At 38.5% G+C, this 17,071-nt stretch overlaps 1 protein-coding gene across 1 annotated transcript; it reads left to right on the forward strand.

The window, feature by feature from the left end:
* The first annotated feature begins 717 nt into the window (after positions 1 to 717).
* On the forward strand, positions 718 to 13,729 carry DRAM1 (DNA damage regulated autophagy modulator 1). Its single transcript, XM_085049616.1, has 7 exons — positions 718 to 1,122; positions 5,407 to 5,474; positions 6,661 to 6,803; positions 8,574 to 8,751; positions 9,739 to 9,797; positions 10,978 to 11,070; positions 12,405 to 13,729. Exons 1-7 carry the CDS (start codon positions 881 to 883, stop codon positions 12,447 to 12,449), a joined length of 828 nt encoding a protein of 275 aa, XP_084905742.1. The 5' UTR covers positions 718 to 880; the 3' UTR covers positions 12,450 to 13,729.
* Positions 13,730 to 17,071: the final 3,342 nt, after the last annotated feature.

The raw sequence follows: 17,071 nt of genomic DNA on the forward strand, positions 1-17,071 counted from the left end.
CGGTAGTCCTTTTCTTAAATTCCTGTCTCCCTTCCTAACACCTTCAAAGGCAATACTCACGTTGTGTGCATCCAGCACAGGGAATGTGTACTGAAGGTGAGACCTTCAATACATTTCCAGGGAAAGAGGCACAGTATGCACATATGTATCTTTATTGCAGAATGGTGACCTGGAGTTTAAATGTTAGTTTGGAAGGCAGATAATGACACAAACAGTCAAAGGAAACAGAAACAACCTTGACGTTGGCCATGGCTTCAGTTAAACCAAAGCAGAAATGCTGAACATGGCATGATTTTGAATTAAACAATGGTTTTCCCTCTAAGCATGTGAAAAAAGTGAATCGCAGGGAAAATGTGCAAATCAAGGCTACATTGTGTGTTGGAAACCGAAGTCCGAGGCGGCTGAGGTGTGTGCAGGACTCCCTAATGGAACCTGCAGAGTGTCTGGCCCGGTTTCCGTGTCCCCGCGGTGACCAGCTGCCCCGGGCCGGCCAGCTGCCAAGAGCCGCTGGACATTCACTCCGGACCCCATTTATACCCCATTTTTAAAGATAACCGTGAAGGCACAAGCCGCCGGCGACCCGCAGAGTCCGGCCGGCACTGCCCGGCAGCATCTCACCGCCCTCCTCCCTGCCCCGACGGGGCGTGTGCGGCAGGAGAGCCGGCAGCGCCCGGGGCACGGCGGTGCGGGGATCGCTGCCTTCTCAAACTCTCCAGGTGAAGGCGAGAGGGCCCGCGGCTGGCCCTGGCTCTCCGCCGCCGCCGGGGGCGGGGAGAGCGGCGGAGAATCGAAAGTGAAGGGGAGAAGGCAGCGGGACATCCCCGGGCTGCGGGAGGCGCAGCGCCTCTGCCCGGCGGGCTGACCCCGCGGGGTGGGGTGGATGCGCCCCGGCAGCCCTCGCTCCCGGGCACTGCCTGCGGGGCGCCGCCGCGGAGCTCGGCCCGCTCCTGCCGCCCAGCTGCCCGTGCCCCGGGCGGGACAGCCGCCCGCGATGCTGGGCTGCATGCCCGGCGTGGCTTTCGTGCCCGCTCTGCTCGTCAGCTGGTCTTCGGCCGCCTTCATCATCTCCTATGTGATCGCCGTGCTGGCGGGGCACGTCGAGCCCCTGGTGCCCTACATCAGGTGAGAACGGGGCTCTGTGTGTGTGTGAGCAGGGCAGGTGTTCCGAGGGGCTCCCGGGGCGATTCTGGTGTCCCCAGGGGACATGGGGCAGTGGTTGCCACCACCTGTGACAGGGGACACGTTGGGCACTCCCGGCACCATCACACCTCTAGCGCCTCTGAGAGCCACGGGACCCAAACGCTGGGGAGGCGATGGAAAGGACATGAAAGGTTTCTGCAGCAGCCAGTGATCCTAGGAAAACTGTAGGATTACGTGGTGGAAATGTAATTTTGTTTGTATAACTCCAGAACGAGGCCAAAGTGCACCAGATGATGACAGGACTCGAAGCCCTGGGATGGCTTTTGCAGTACACACGTCCCACAAACATGCATTTTTAATATTTCACTGTAGGACCAATGAGTTTAAATGACTTCCCAGGCGATGCCTGGCACCTCTTTTCTATAACCTCAGTCATTTAAGTGCAATTCTGTGTAAATTATTCTATATGCGTGGTTTATGTTAACCTTTTAATCTAAGCTATGATTAGTTGCTTGTATTTATCTCAATAGATTAAAAGTTAGCCAGAAATCCAAGAGTGTCTCTGACATACAGAAGATCTAAGCAAGATTTTAAAATATATCTTTCAAGATACATCTAGACTTAAATCCTTGAAGGACTTTTTAGACCTGCATAATTCCAGAAGACTGATTGGCACATACAAGAAAATTTGATTGAAAATTAGGGTTTGTCATCATAGGCAAGAGCAAATAACATCACAACCCACCAGACAGCTGAGCTTCATTCAAACTGAGCCAAGGAAAGTTGGACTTCATGCTTATATTAGGAAAACTTTTTAAGATTCTCAGCACAAATCTGGAAAGCTCTTGAAAAACCTAGTTCTTGTACTTGAACAAATACCCTACTGCTCATCCTTGATTACATACAAAGCTTTACTGACACAAAACTCCTTGTGATCAGTGCAATTTATCCATTATTAACTAGGAAATATAAAACATTTGAAATAATTGTACATGGTTTGAGTTCAGAAAGATTTTGGGATCCTTTAGTAAGAAATTCAACAAATTATGTTTCTTATGTTGAAATCACATAATTGAATAAAATATAGCAAAGAATGGGATTGTTTTTGATGTGTAGTTTTGTTTGTAGTTAAGTTTTTGACACCCCAGATATCCTAATTGTGTCATTCTTTTTAAAGGGATAGACCAAAGCTTTAAGTTACAAGTGTATAACTCTGATGAATCTATCACAGCTGCAATAGTTATATCAGCTTCATGGAATAGCTCCCAGAAAACATTATTCTTGTCCTTTAGCTACGGAATCACAGTGTGTCCATATACCCTAAAAAACCCAAATAAAATGCTGCACCAGTGAATCCCAGTCACATTTCAGGCCCTCTGCATTTACTAGTAAAACTTTTTAAAAGCCTTGTTTATTTTACATCCTTTTAACACCCCATTTGGACTGAGGATATACATTGACTATTGCTGAAGAACCTGCAACAATTCTAAAGGCACATGATCTAAGCATAAGAACTTCATAGAAGATGCACTTGGGAATAATACAAATACTCAGGCCCATAGTCATACCATAACTCCTGTTCTTAATTTGCAGGTCATTGCTTTAGCCTAAGAATCTGAATCATGTGATTGAGAATGTGATTTAGTAAAACTAAGAGTGATAAAAAAGAGGAAGAATGTTGCAACATTTCAGTTGTGCAATATCTTAAAATGAACTATAAAAATTAAATAGAGCTCGTATGGGGAAATTCCAGTTACACAAAGGAGAAGAATATTGACAAACTTTAGCTCAACAGTTCTGTAATTGTTATATACATTCCCCGAGGTTAGCCATACTCTGTGTGTGCCTTGAGGTAACATTATTTTTATTTGTTTACCATGTAGCAGCTGTCACAGTGAGTGACCACACCTAAATTTGTCATTGAGGCTGTGCTAACGTCTCATCAAGTAAACCACATAAATACATTTCTGGGTAGACCAAATGAATATGATTTTGTGTTTTCTAGCAGCTGAGTCCTAAAAGATAACTAGGTTGTACTCCAATTAGTTCTTGTACTCATACTCCAAATCCAAACAATTTGGATGTGCTGGGGTGGTTGTTTGCTGGTTTGAATTCTCAGTGAAAGAGTAAAGGGAATTTTCCTGAAGGTTTTTGCTACCAGTTGGTACCTCTGAAGAAATCAGAATCCCTGTAGGTAGAATAGAATCTTCCTATTTTAAAAATTTTGGACTTCGGTTTGAAGAGAAATAGTTTATGATGGCTCTGAAGAAAATGCAATGATGATGAGTCTTTTGGCACTAAAATATTTATTCCTTGTTCCCTTCGCCTCCTTGTCCTTCCACTCTCCAGAAGACTCTTTTTAGAATTCTCTGCCTGAGATGGTGACACAAATGCTGTCATTTTCATACATGATTTCTCATCTTTTCCATGGTGGTCGAGCTCACCTATACACCAGCCCAAATAAATGAGGACATTTTTGTTTCAAATGTGCCATTTGCCTTTTTCTTTTTCGTAGAAAGGAAGGGAAAGTCACCAATACTTTTTTTTTTTTTTTTTGCTAATCTTTTTTTCCAAAGTGGCAGACTAGAAGAAAAATGAATATGAACCCAAGTCTTCATTTAGCTTCGGGGATTTCTTAATGGAAAATACAGCATTAAAAAGATTGTGTCCTTAAAAGTCCAGGGCAGTACTTTGCAAATAGATTGTAGATGTGATATAATATTCCTGGTATGAAATGTCTTTAAAGCATAATCTCAGACTGTTGAGTTTAAAAATCCCCAACGGCAAAAGTCACCTACAAACCTCTAGCTTGAGAAAATCTTGTGCTAAAAAATGGAGTTCAGTGCAATTTCAGGTTATTTGGATTGCTCTTATGATGTGTTCCAAGAACTTCAAATGGTTTTCTATGCATGTGCCAGTTCCATTCTCTGCTCACCTAAGGCCCTTCAAAAGCTTTGAAGTGATTACAGTCCTGTACTTACCACAGAGCAGTTTCTGATTTGAAAAAGTCCTTGAAGATTGTCACAAGTGGCCCACTCTTTAAATGGACTCCTTTGTGTTAATGAGAACACTCCAGAAACAAAAGGAAAAGATGAAATTCAACGTTAAAAATGGGCTAAACGAAACAAGTATTAAGGTAATTTTCTGGTGTGTCAAACAAACAACAACAAAAAAAAGAGTTTACTGTTTCCATCAATTTCACTATCAAAGAGAAACAAGAGTAATGCAGAGTACAAGCTGGAACAAGTCTTCAGAAAGCGTTACAACAAGAGAATTCAGGTGAATAGGGTTTCCTAATGCCTGATAAGTTGTGAGAACTTGTCTAAAAGCCTGGTTGAAACTTTCATTTTCTGAGAATTTGGAAACGATCTAGTCAAAATATTAATTTTCTCTCTTTTTTTTTTTTTTTTGCATCAGTTTTTCATAGAAAAGGATCCTTCCTTTATCCTAAGCTTCCTCCTGTTGTTGATCTTAGCAAGTTTTTTACACAAATCCTTCTGTAACATAGAAGGGGTTGGAGAGCAAATACTAATTAATAAATAATCAAGTCATTTGAGATGGTCATACTCTTCTGTCCTGAACGTAACTAAATTGTCAAAATCCTTGAGAGTGATTGCTGAAGTAGAGAGTGCTTTCCCTTTTGGGTGTTGAGAGCATTCATGCTGAGGTCATTTTGTCTGTACTCAGTGGTAGCTTCAGAGCCTTAGCACTGAAACCTAATCCAGCCTCACTGTTGGAATGAAGAGCATTCATCTTCTTGAGTTACATTAAAAAAGCTCTAGCTAGTACCTACTTGTCCCATCACACACAAAATCAACATGGGCTGGAAAACACCTGGGAGGTTACTGAGTCCAACCTGGGGCAGAACTCATCATGTCAGCCAGAGCATGGCACTAAACCCAGGCTTTCCTTTAACACTTCCAGGGATGGTAACTCCACCACCTCCCCAGGCAGTCCTTTCCAATGTCTAAACACCCTTTCTGTGAAGAAATTTGTCCTAATATCTAATTTAAAGCTCCCCCAGCACAATTTGAGACCATTTCCTCTTCTCTTACTGTTTTTTACCTGAGAGCCTGACCCCCAGCTGGCTACAGCCTCCTTTCAGGTTGTTGTAGGGAGCAATAAGGTCACCCCTGAGCCTCCTCTTCTGCAGGAGAAACCCTTCCAGCTCCCTCAGCTACATTTCTTTTGGAATTTCAATTGTAAGTCTCATTTATGTTTCACAGGTCTCAATTAACTTGTAATTTCTCTCTCCTCCTGCTTTAGTGACACTGGAACTAAACCCCCGGAGAGTGGTGTCTTTGGTTTCATGATTAATATCACAGCACTTTTAGGTATGTATAAAGTATTTGGGTTGATCAGAAGGAAGAAATGAGAATTAGCCAAAGCTGCTTGCTTAAATTGCAGAAATGTATTCAGCATTCTGCAGAAAAACTACTGCACAGCCAAATGGTAGAATCAGGTAGATGTAAGTAAGAAGAGCATCTGACTAAAGAGTCAGGTCCTTAGGAGCAGTTAGTGCAGGCTTAGAGGCACTTGTGTCTCCTCAGAGCACCTCAGCAGTGCAAAGTAGTCAACAGGCTGCAAATAAAAGTGGATCAAATATGGCATAATTATTCTGCAAAAGCTCTGTCTTTGATGGAGGGAAACTTTAGGTTCTAGGGAAGAGCAGTGTTGAAGCAGCACCTGGTTTTCCCTGCAGTGTGCCTGCTTCTCTGCACAATGAGTGATGGGAATCAGGGAGTTTGACATTTTCTGTTATCTTCTAGAGGATGGAGATCAAGATCTGTATGCATGAAGTTGTTATGGCCTTAAGGCAAAGTAACAATCATATATTTTATCTTTTCTAAGAGCCTCATGCAGTCACACTATCTTGGTGAGTTGTGTAGTGCCTGGGCAAAGCTACCTGAGTGATTTTGCCAACTGTAGATAGCCTGACATTGTGTTCTGTGCTATGGATCTGTGGAATCCAGTCTACAGCTTATTATATCCTGAAGAACCATGATTTCCTAGTTCAGTGCAGCTGTTTTCCAGGAGTGAACTGTATATTAGGGTTATGCATGCAGTGGCTCTGCAAAAAGGAATTCATTCTACAGACCATCCATTATAAGGAGATGTAGTTCTGGTATAAAACTGCATCTCAGAACAGAATAAAGCCTCCCACTTCAGCTTATGGTCCTTATCTCCCTGTAACATCTGTTCCTCGTGTGGAATGGCAGTGTCTCTGTGCCCAAAACACCCAGGAGAATGGGATTTAAATTTGCGTTTTTCTTGAAATGATGTGCAGTTATTTCTAGGTAGCAATAATGGGCAATTTTATGATGAAAATGTTAAAGTTCTATCTGTAAGTTCATCTGAAAATCACTGCCTTTCTGCTTCATCCCAGTAGAGTTAAATGTAATTTTATTTCTTGTATTATGCTTATAATTTTATTCTTTATTTCATGTGTTACAGGAAAAGTTGTTAAAATGTAAGCAATATGTGATCATTAAACAAAACACATTTTCTTGTTTTTTTCAGCTGTAATTACCATGTACATCAGATATTTATTAATAGAGAAGCAGAATGAGTCATCACACTTTGTTAGGTCTTCATGCAACATGTTTACTTTATGTATTGGCTGGATGGGCTGCACTGGAATGGGCATAGTTGCAACTTTTCAGGTATGACCATAAATTTAATAACAAAAATGAAACTGAAATTGTTTTACCAGTTAAAATTTCAGCTAAATAAATAAATTTCAGCTAAATAAGATCCCCATGTGGAAACTTGGAAAATGAAGTAAGAATGCCTGCCTTGCTCTTGCCTTTTTTCAGTAGCTTTACAGCAACAGATTTGTTTCCTCCCTGTACATGAGAATTTTTGCTTGTGAAGTTATGTCATTAAGGTATTTTCTGTGGGTTTGTCTTGTAACAGCAGGTCTGCACTATATGGATTTTTTCCTGGAAATTTTTTACTGTGAAAATCTGACTGCAAAAAACTTTGCTATTCCAAGTTATTTCACTTATAATCAGATAGGGCAGAATAAGTCAGACTAACAAAAGCACCTGAATTTTTGACTGGATGATGGCACACTCACTAGCAGCATTTTCTACAGAATAAACTGGGTTTATCTGACAGGATAGAACTCTGATCACAATATCAGCCTGTTCTTTTGAGTCTGTAGGAGATGTTAAGTCTTTTGACAGAGACTTGTAGAATTACTGCTTGCTTTGCCAGAAAGGGTTAGACATCTCTTGGTAAATCAAAGTCCATCCCCTCAGTGTCTGAAAGAAAATTCAATAGAGAGAAAAAATACTGAAGCAGATTATTCCTTTCACCTTTTCTAGGGAGGAAATGTATAGTAGGGTAGACACAAGTATTATGACAATTGCACAATTATGACAATTGAAAGTTTCAGCCTAGAATCAAGTTAAATTTAATTGGCAGGCAGCTTGAGATATTACCTTAAAATCTGTGGAAAGAGCTACATTATTTCTTTTAAAGGATGGTCTACCTCAGTACGTTTTGTTAAATACTATTGTGCTCATATAGTGACATAATAACATACAGAGAAAGTGAAAATAAAAATTGTCAGAGCTTCAGCAGCCAGTGCAGTTTTACATGTAATGGACGTGGCATTTCAGACAAAAAATCCCTCTGCCTTAGGATGGTATTTTGCCCTATTTAGCTTTGCATCCAGGCAGTGTGTGTGGATTGCAAACACCACAGGTACTGCAGTCTATTCTAATCATGCTATTTTACTTTTAAATATCTGTACTCATTGATAAGATTTATATGTGGCACAAAAAAATGTTGGATGATGCCTGACCGAAATAGGAAACAAACTCAGATTCAGAAAGGAAAAGACAAATCAGGAATGCGAAATGATTTGAGAGTCAGAGAAACAGAAACTTTGATCTTAAAGTTTCCAAAGAGGTTCCTTGACAGTTATAGTATTGATTCTCATCTAATCCCTGTTGTGTCTCATTGCCAGTCCATAAACTCCTTCCTCACCTAATTTCTATTTCCTCTGCTTTGACCCTGCTTTCCATGTTTAGTGCAGTTTGCAGAAAGAATTCAGAGCACAATGAGGATCTAATCCAGCTAAGCATCTGATCCAGCAGATTTTCAAGCGTGTTTAATTGCCCAGGAAGCTGGAAATGGTGACTTGCAAGCCTTCAGTCTTTTCCCTGTACACATACAACTAGTGAACAGTACATTCTCATCCCCATCTGCCAAAAGAATAACCAAGACATGAAAAGGGTCTGAGATTTGCTCCAGGTCAGGCGATCATTTCAAGTCTGGAGATCAAAGCAAAGCTGGAATTAGAAATGATTTCCTTACTATCCAGTCTAGTTCCTCTAATCAGTACACCATGTAGAACATTCACATCCATGAGCACTACCTGCACCTTCCTTCAGCTGCTAACACTGTGCTGATTCCCTCTGCAGGAGCTGGCTGTCCCCAGTGTCCATGACATTGGAGCCTTGGTGGCTTTTGGCTCAGGTGTTGTGTACATCACACTTCAGTCTATAATCTCCTACAAGTCCTGCCCACGGTGGAACACTTACTTTGTGTGTCACGTAAGGATGGCCATATCTGTCATATCCTGCATTGCTTTCATTGCCAGTATCCTTTGTGGTGCATCCCACAGTTTTCTCTTTGTGTGTTCATGATTTTCCTTTTAAGTGAAATTGTTGCTGGTAAAGAATAAGAATGGATGTCATCCTCTTTACTTAGGGCTCTCTAATGTATATAATATAGCCTGTTGAGACACCATTAACTGCATAAAGATGATTTTTGGGACTTCTACAAAGCTTTAGCTCTTATTTCAGCAGTATATTTAAAAACAATGCCCCAATGTTATTCCCAGAATCATACACTAATGAAGCTAGAACAACTTTCCAACGTCCTTGACATGAAGGAGAGTAGGGAGGAAGGCCTGAAAAAGGGAGCCACTGCTCTTACAGTGAACCAAACACAGAGAAATGAAAAATACAGGTGGCATACAAGCCTAAGAAGATGATTTTGATCACATTGCTGTGCTTGGATCAGTAGCCACACTGCACACACCTCCTGGCTGTTCCCATGGCATGCTACAATTAGAGTGATCTCACTGATTTACTAACCTTGGGTGATCTCCCAGGGTGACAGACTGGTGACAGCAGATCATCCCATGACTCAGCCAGCTCCTGCCTGCTTTGGGTCTCAGCAGCTGGGAAAGGACTTTGAAACATGCCTCAGTCCAGAGGGGAAGTTGTACAAACACATCAAGGCACCTATTGGGCACCAGGGGAAACCAAATTGGTTCCACTTCCAGCAGGGCAGGACTCTGCTCCACACCCTTGGTCACAAATGTGACCTCAATTTTGGAATGTCTCACTCACTGTCTGTGCTTTGCAAGAACCCAGAGGAACATTAATTTGAGTGCTGCTACCACTTACCTTTTAGTAAAGTGTTCCATTGACTTGTTTTCTCAATACCTTGATTTGATGTTCTGGTGGTTTAGGATCTCCTGTGTTACAAAAGGGGAAGGTGGGAGGGTTTTTTTGTAAGCAGATGTTTTCACTTTTACTCACTAATATTGTAGAGTTTCCTTTACACTGTTTTTCCCAGTGATTGTGTTTGCTTCAAAAGTTTCCATGACAAAAATTGATTGGACACCTGGTGAAAAGGTAAAATCTTACTAGGTAGCCAACTTACCTTGTATCACATGATTTGGGGAATGCTGTTATATTTATATGAAAGAATTACAAACATTTCAGAGACTTCAAATAGTACATTATCCTGAACAGATTTGTACAATGCTGGTTTCCAGTTACTTCTCTGTTAGAAAAATATCTGTGCTGTGGGTAAGAAAACTTGTGACAGATGATTAATCTTTAAAGAGTTAGACTTTCATTTTACACAAGAATTTGAAAGTTTCCCATAGAAAAGAACTACCAAAAAAAAAAGGTATTCTGGAAATTAGTTGTTACACTTCCTTTTATAGTCAATTTTCTTGCAAATGAACTTCTCCCATGGAACAAAAGTGGACCAATTTAATTCTGTAGTTTCTGAGGTTTTTTACAGCATAGGTTTTCTCAGCTTTTTCACCATTCTTTATTAAATAGTCTTTGCTACTGCCATAAACATTTGGAGTCTGACCTGAAGCATACTAAAGTCAGTTTTAGGTATTTGAATTGGTTTCAGTATTCTCAGACTGACAACTATGAAAACTAATTTTTCTTTTTGGACAAACTTTGCTGAAAGAAGATATTCAAAAACCAGGTTAAATAATGCAGAGAGTTCATCCTGCTTGAAGAGCTTAATAAAAGCACATTTCACAAATGTACTTCAACCAAACAGTGGCAAGGCAGCTGTGAGATAAATCTCTGCACAACAGACAATCCCAGTAATATCTTCAGGGGCTTTGTGGGTTTATTTGAGATGCAAGGATGAAAAAATGGTTTTACTGAAACAGAAGGCATGTTAGGAAACACTTTGCATGCTGTTTGTGTCATATGACAAAGGTTTTCTGTGACAGTTTTTGCTTAATAACAAAAGTCCTGTCAGGAACTGTAAGAACTGGAAGCTTTCAGGTTCCTGTTATATTCAAGTTATGTTTTGAGATTTGGCTAATTGTGGTTTTCTGGAACTGCCCTTGATGCTACTGCACAACACATGCAGCCTTGATAAATATTCTGTAAAAACCAAATGGGAATTGACTTTGATCCAACAGAGGATTGGCATGGCGAGTCATAAATCTTACAGTACTTGTTGGATTTACAGAAGGAAATGTAAATCTATATCATTCCACACATGTTTTGTTGAGCTGCTTTATCTGAACATTTGTTTTATGTCCCATCCCATCAGGACTATACTTACCATTTCATGAGTGCAATCTGTGAATGGACGGTGGCCTTTGGTTTCATCTTCTTTTTTTTAACATACATTAGAGATTTTCAGGTTGGTATCTTCATATTTTAGCAGAGACTAAGAGCTAGGAATTTTAAAAGAACAAATGCAATAGAAATTTTCCATTCTTTACCTCAGATAGATACATCAAAGCTATACAAAAATCAATTTTACCAATCACAGAACTGATTTCTATCAACATAATGAATATTTTCCCCCTTGATTTTAAAACATAAAATTCAGTTTAATAGTTTAATTAGTGTCTGTTCTTGAAAATTAATAATAATAGCCAATTAATATCTTCTTTTTGTTTACCAGTCTTTTTGTAGAAAGAAGCCCTCTAAATGTAACAAAATAACAAAATAAATGATGCACCTAAAACTGCATTTATCTCTACCTGAGGGATTTTATATAATAAGCCAAAGCATTTCAACCATTGATGTTTCCTTTCTTTTTAAAAACTACACATTTTGCTATAGGTTTCCCTGCAGTGCAAAGAATATGAAATACTTTTTGGAAAAGTATTGACACAAGAGCCTTCTGGTTTGGGTAGCTGGATTTGGAGTTAACATATATTTTACTAATCAATAGCAAAGATTTCTATGTCTGTTTAACTTTGACTTAGTACTGAATTAACCATGGCTGTAGGACTTTTCCATAATAAAAAATTTAAAATTTAAAAAAACCAAAAAGACATTTCAAAAAATGAAATAAAATAAAATAAAATAAAATAGGAAAAGTGAGGTTCAATAGAACAAAACACTTATTTTTAAAAAAAAATAGTTATGCTGAATTGCACAACACATTATCTTAAAGGTGTATAGTTGCCTTCTAAAACCGTCAGAATTCTTGAAGTACAGTTCCAAAATGTATGCATCATTTAATGCATCATTTTTGGAGGGAGATATTTCTTGCCAATCCATCACTCTCTGATTTCTATGTGTATGATGGAATCTCTTTTATCAGGGGTCAGACTCCTCTCCTGGAGATAGATATTTGCAGGACAATGCAGTAATTCTCAGAATATTTATCAACAATCCTTAGTTCATAATTCTGCTCCAAAAATATTGGAAGTTTAATTAAATACATATATAGTGAATGTAATAAATAATAAAAAGTGATGAAATTAAACTAAATGGAAATGCAGACATTTTACATTACAGGCTATAAAACAGCATGAAATGCAATGTTAGTGTCTGACAATAACAGAAAGATTTTTTAGATTCTACTGTCTTATTGTCCTAACATTTTTTTTTTTATTTCCCACAGTATTTATTTCACTTTAACTCTTTTCCTTTTTGTTTTGATTCATCTCCTTGTTCTTTATGTCGCAGAACTGTAAAATTAACTTATCTTAACCTGATCTTGTTTTATTTTTCTTTTAGAGATTTTCTTTAAGGATATCAACAGAAATACTTGAAGACTCCTGATAGTGAAAAACCAATATTTTGTATCTATGACTATTCTAGGTTTCTTTTTACTTGTAGAAAATGTGGCAGAGGGACAGGGATGGATAAGGTTGTATTAAGAACCCATTCCAGTCCCCCTGCCACAGCAACCACTAAAATTTTTTTTAAAAATCACAGCAAAGTTCCTGCTGCCTTTTTGCAATATTTTGTAATTTTATATGGTTTGGTATATTAAAAATACTGTTATAAAACCAATATCTAGAAGCACTGGACAATCATTCAAGGGCTTGACCTCCTCAGCTCTTCCACTTTGGACACATCTGTACTTTTTAATTCGCTGTAGTCTGATGAGTAGCATTAGTTTTAAACTTGAGAAAGTTCATTTTGCAAGCAGGGAAGAGCAAAGGCAATGGGAATGACTCAGCCTGAATTCCTGTTCTGCTGAGTTGCAAGGGCTGTAGAAGGTGGGGAGAGCAGGAGTGCAGCTTTGTTTCAAGGCAAGAAATCTGAAGTTGGCAACACTAGGCTGCTTATTTCTGACACTGAGCACTGTACTGCAAATGCAAATCCTGACAGAAATTTAAATTTCACTGCTTGAAAAAAGGTTTTCTAATCATCACTGCAATACATGTTGTAAAAATGCACCACTTTTTTCCTTTTATGCACTGCTGGCCATAGGAAACATAAAACTGAAGTGGGAATAGAAAATAAATTTACATTTAAGCACAGTGTACTAAAGAGAAATCTCATTGCAATGTGGTTAATATAAAGCAGAGTTTTCCAGCCTGTGTTTTAATCTGCAATGGAGAGAAGAAGATCTCAAAAAAAGTCTTTGGGAAGGAATGGAAAATAAGAAGAGGCACCAATAGATTTCAGATGTTTAGTTCTAAGTGTGTGAGTATAATATATAAAAAACTGAATTGAAAAACAAAGCTGGAGAGCATCTGTAGGGAAGATATTTGCTGCTATAGAGTTACTTCTGTAATGAAAGGCTTGGAAAATAACTAATTGAGAAGTCCAATATCACAAATATCTGCAGGAAAAAGATTCTTCCATGGACTCATTCACTACCTCCATTCAGTGCATTAACCACTTGGCTGGCAATGAAGTTCTCTGAAAATTCCATTTGCCACACTCTAGCACAGTTTCTGCAGAGATATCGATGATTTTCAGCTGCTAATGTCCACCAAATAAAACGAATGTCTGTTTTGGAGAGTGATGTCTTAAGATTAGTTATCTGTTGATATTTCTTTTAATGTGTATTTTAAACTGTATTAAATTCAGCTGTTTCACAACCTAAAGAGTTGACGTTTTCTTTATAAGTTCTTCCAGATAAAAAAAGTGGAAGTGTTTTTCACTGGAAAATTTGCTTCCCATAGAATTCAGGTTATCTTGCAGATGTTCATAGCTGCAATCAAGTTAAAAATCAAATCTAGGACTACATGAAGGATTTATGTCTTTCTGATGGATTATCCTGTAAGGGACACACATTCCTTCAAGTGAAGGTCATAAATAAATTATATATCAACCACACAAAGTGACACCATGTTATTTTCAAGGCCCCGTTTTAAAAAGACCATATTTTTTAGTGCATTTTGTGTTATTCTTTCATTGCTTTTTATTCAAAGTGTTAATAAACTAAAGTATAAAGAGCTTGAAGCTGTTAATCCAAACTATAACTTAAAGTATCCTAAAGGGAAGAAAAACATTTTCAGAGAATGGCTGAATCAAGATCACCTTGTTCCCTGAAGTCAACATGTGAATTCAAATACTGAATGAAATTCTTCCCCTTTTTCTGACCTTTATTGTGATACATTTTAATATGAGTCATATTCATGACCAAAGGAATGCACCAACAGTGCACCTTTTATTAAATCTGTGAGGTCTAAGACCTCAACATGCATTGACATGCAGCTGGAGACAATGGATTATTTCCTTTTCGTTTTTATTTGTGCAGTGAACAACTGTTGAAAACACTTAGATTATTCTCTAAGTGTTTCAGACTTTTCAGACAACAGATTTTCAGACAACAACTTCACTATTTTTTTCCAGTTGAAGTGTGAGCTGACAAGTTGCAAGCAGTTGCAAAAACTATTCTAGCAAGGTATAATTTAGCTGTGGATGACTCCTGCTAAGTACTGCATTTTAATTTTTTACAAGCAAGGGATCTCTAGAGGTTAGCACAGATAACGTCACAGCACATTGCTCTTGCTCTGCTACAGGCCTTTTTTTCTATATTTTCATATTTCTTAGCAACAAGAAATAGCTATTTTTTTTTTCTTGGAAGCTATTCTAGAAATACTTTCATCATCTACTCTGCACGATGTTTCCTATTTGTCAGCCCATCAGGAGTGATTGAGAAATTCCTTTTGCAGAAGCTACAGTAAATCACATGACACTTGCTGTTATTTTTAGTGGTTATGCTAAATCATAATAATCATTCTACTGCTTCCAAAAGTGCAAAACCTCATTGTTCTAGGTTGATCTGCCGATGAAATATCACCGCTGTGCTCTATGCACAATTCCAGATCATGTAAGGATGGAACTCCATCAACTCAAAATACCTAAATCCCTTTTTGTCTTTGGGCACTGTTATTTGCACTGCTTTTCCCTCAAATATGCTGACCATATCATTGTCCTTTCACATAAGGTATTCTGAATTTTAATTTCCGGTCTGAATTTTAATTTTTAATTTAAATTAAATTTAATTTTCATTTTAATTTTTTTTTGTTTGTTTGCTTACAGCCTTATGTGTGGCAGCAGCACATCTTTGACAGCAGTACAATCATATTGACATCAAGGGATTTATTTCTTGCTCTTAAATGCTGGTAGCAAAACTTCCAAGCAGATTAGAGGGATTATGGTAACATGTCAGGGAATATGGACTATTCCAGTATGAAGTTTGTAAAGACAACCAAGAGCTTGGTATTTTAAACTCCTCTGTAAATACAGTCTTAGTCTCAATATTGACCACATTTTCACAAACCTTCAGGCTTTAGAGAAGGTTTTTTATTATTGAGAGAGTCTGTGAAGACTGCAGGCTGTTTGGGGTTGGTTCCCAGTGGTTTACAGTGTCCACTGGAAATATTCTGTCTGGAAGAGCCTGGAAGAGCTGTTCTCCAAGAAACAGTGCAAGGCAGCATGGTGCTTGTGTTTAACAAGGGATGACATTTGTTTCCTTAGAAAATGAGTTATTGTCCCTTTAGCTGGGAGAAATACAGGGGAGTGAGAAAGTCCTGCTGTGTTAATGATGTCTGTCAATAATGAACCATTCGTACTTTGGCAGAGAACTTTCTGTGTTTGTTTTTTAAAAATCCATACATCATTTGATAGGCATTTCTGCAGACACATCCATGTTCAGCCTAGTTTATTTAAGACTGAATATGCTGAACTTGTGTCATTCCAGGTAAAATAATGGTCAGAGGCCTGGGTTATTGCTATACTTCATAGAAAACAATGATAACTGTTGTTTCAGGCAAGGAAATAACTGAAAAAAGACTTTTTACATACAAAGTGCATTTTAAACTAGATACAGCAGCTACCTTTGACTTTTTTTTACAGTCTGGCATGTCACTTCTTCTGGCTGCAGACTGGCTGCAATTTTGAAATGCAAAAATCTTGTTCTTTCAATATTGTTTTCTCATGAAAATAAGGTCTTAAAGCAATAGGCTTTAGTCTGTAAGATCTCTGTAATTGTCTTTTTGACTCAAAACTGTCACTAGTGGGTCTGTCTTTCCCTGCCTTTGTGTGTATGGCAGTGCTTCATGGTCACACTGCAGACACAAACAGCCCTGCCATGATGAGACCTGACAGTGTATTTCATAAAAACAGCAGTGATTTAATGAGCTTTGGCTATATTTTGGATTCACACTGTAACACAGGAGCATTTCTCTCATCTTAAGGAGCAAACAGGCAACTCCTCCATGTGGTCTCTGTATTTTTCCCTGTACACAATAGATGGCACTAGCAGACCAAATATCTGCATTTATTTCTCAGGTTCCGGCAGGCAAGCACAAGTAGTTTTGTAGGTAGCTTTAGCTGATTTTAATAGTCGTCTGGAGGTTCAGTTAAATGAGTTTTGTATTGTGCCTTGGTGGAAAACAAGTCAGCTCTGAGTTTCTTTGCCATCCCTTCCTGCCCTCATCTGAGGAAATATGTTTTGCTGCTGCAATATGTTGTCTCATGGCAACTTCAATTTCAAATTAATTTGTCTGAGTCAAAGGAGCCACTTGCTTCAATTGTCACTGGCACAAGCTGACATCCAGCTCTCATTATTCTGCCACTTCCCTTGGGAAGTTTTTCCTACCCTGTTGCAAATAAAGGTACATTTTACTCAATTGCTTCAATACAATCCTGTCTGTAGTGGAACATCAAAATATGATATAGACCTTATTTTCTTGAGACAACAATATTGAAAGAATAAGATTTTAGCATTTCAAAATTGCAGCCAGAAAAAGTGACATGCCAGGTTGTAAAAAAAAATTCAAAGTTATTTAAAAACACACTTTGTATGTAAAAAATCTTTTTTCAGTTATTTTCTTGCCAAAAACAACAGTTAGCATTGTCTTCTATGAAGTACAGCAATTATCCAGGCCTCTGACCATTATTTTACCTGGAATGATACAAGTTCAGCATTGTCAGCC

The sequence above is a fragment of the Lichenostomus cassidix genome, chromosome 1Ab (assembly GCF_008360975.1).
Source record: "Lichenostomus cassidix isolate B80296 chromosome 1Ab, HeHo_3.0, whole genome shotgun sequence".
Classification (NCBI taxonomy): Eukaryota; Metazoa; Chordata; class Aves; order Passeriformes; family Meliphagidae; genus Lichenostomus; species Lichenostomus cassidix.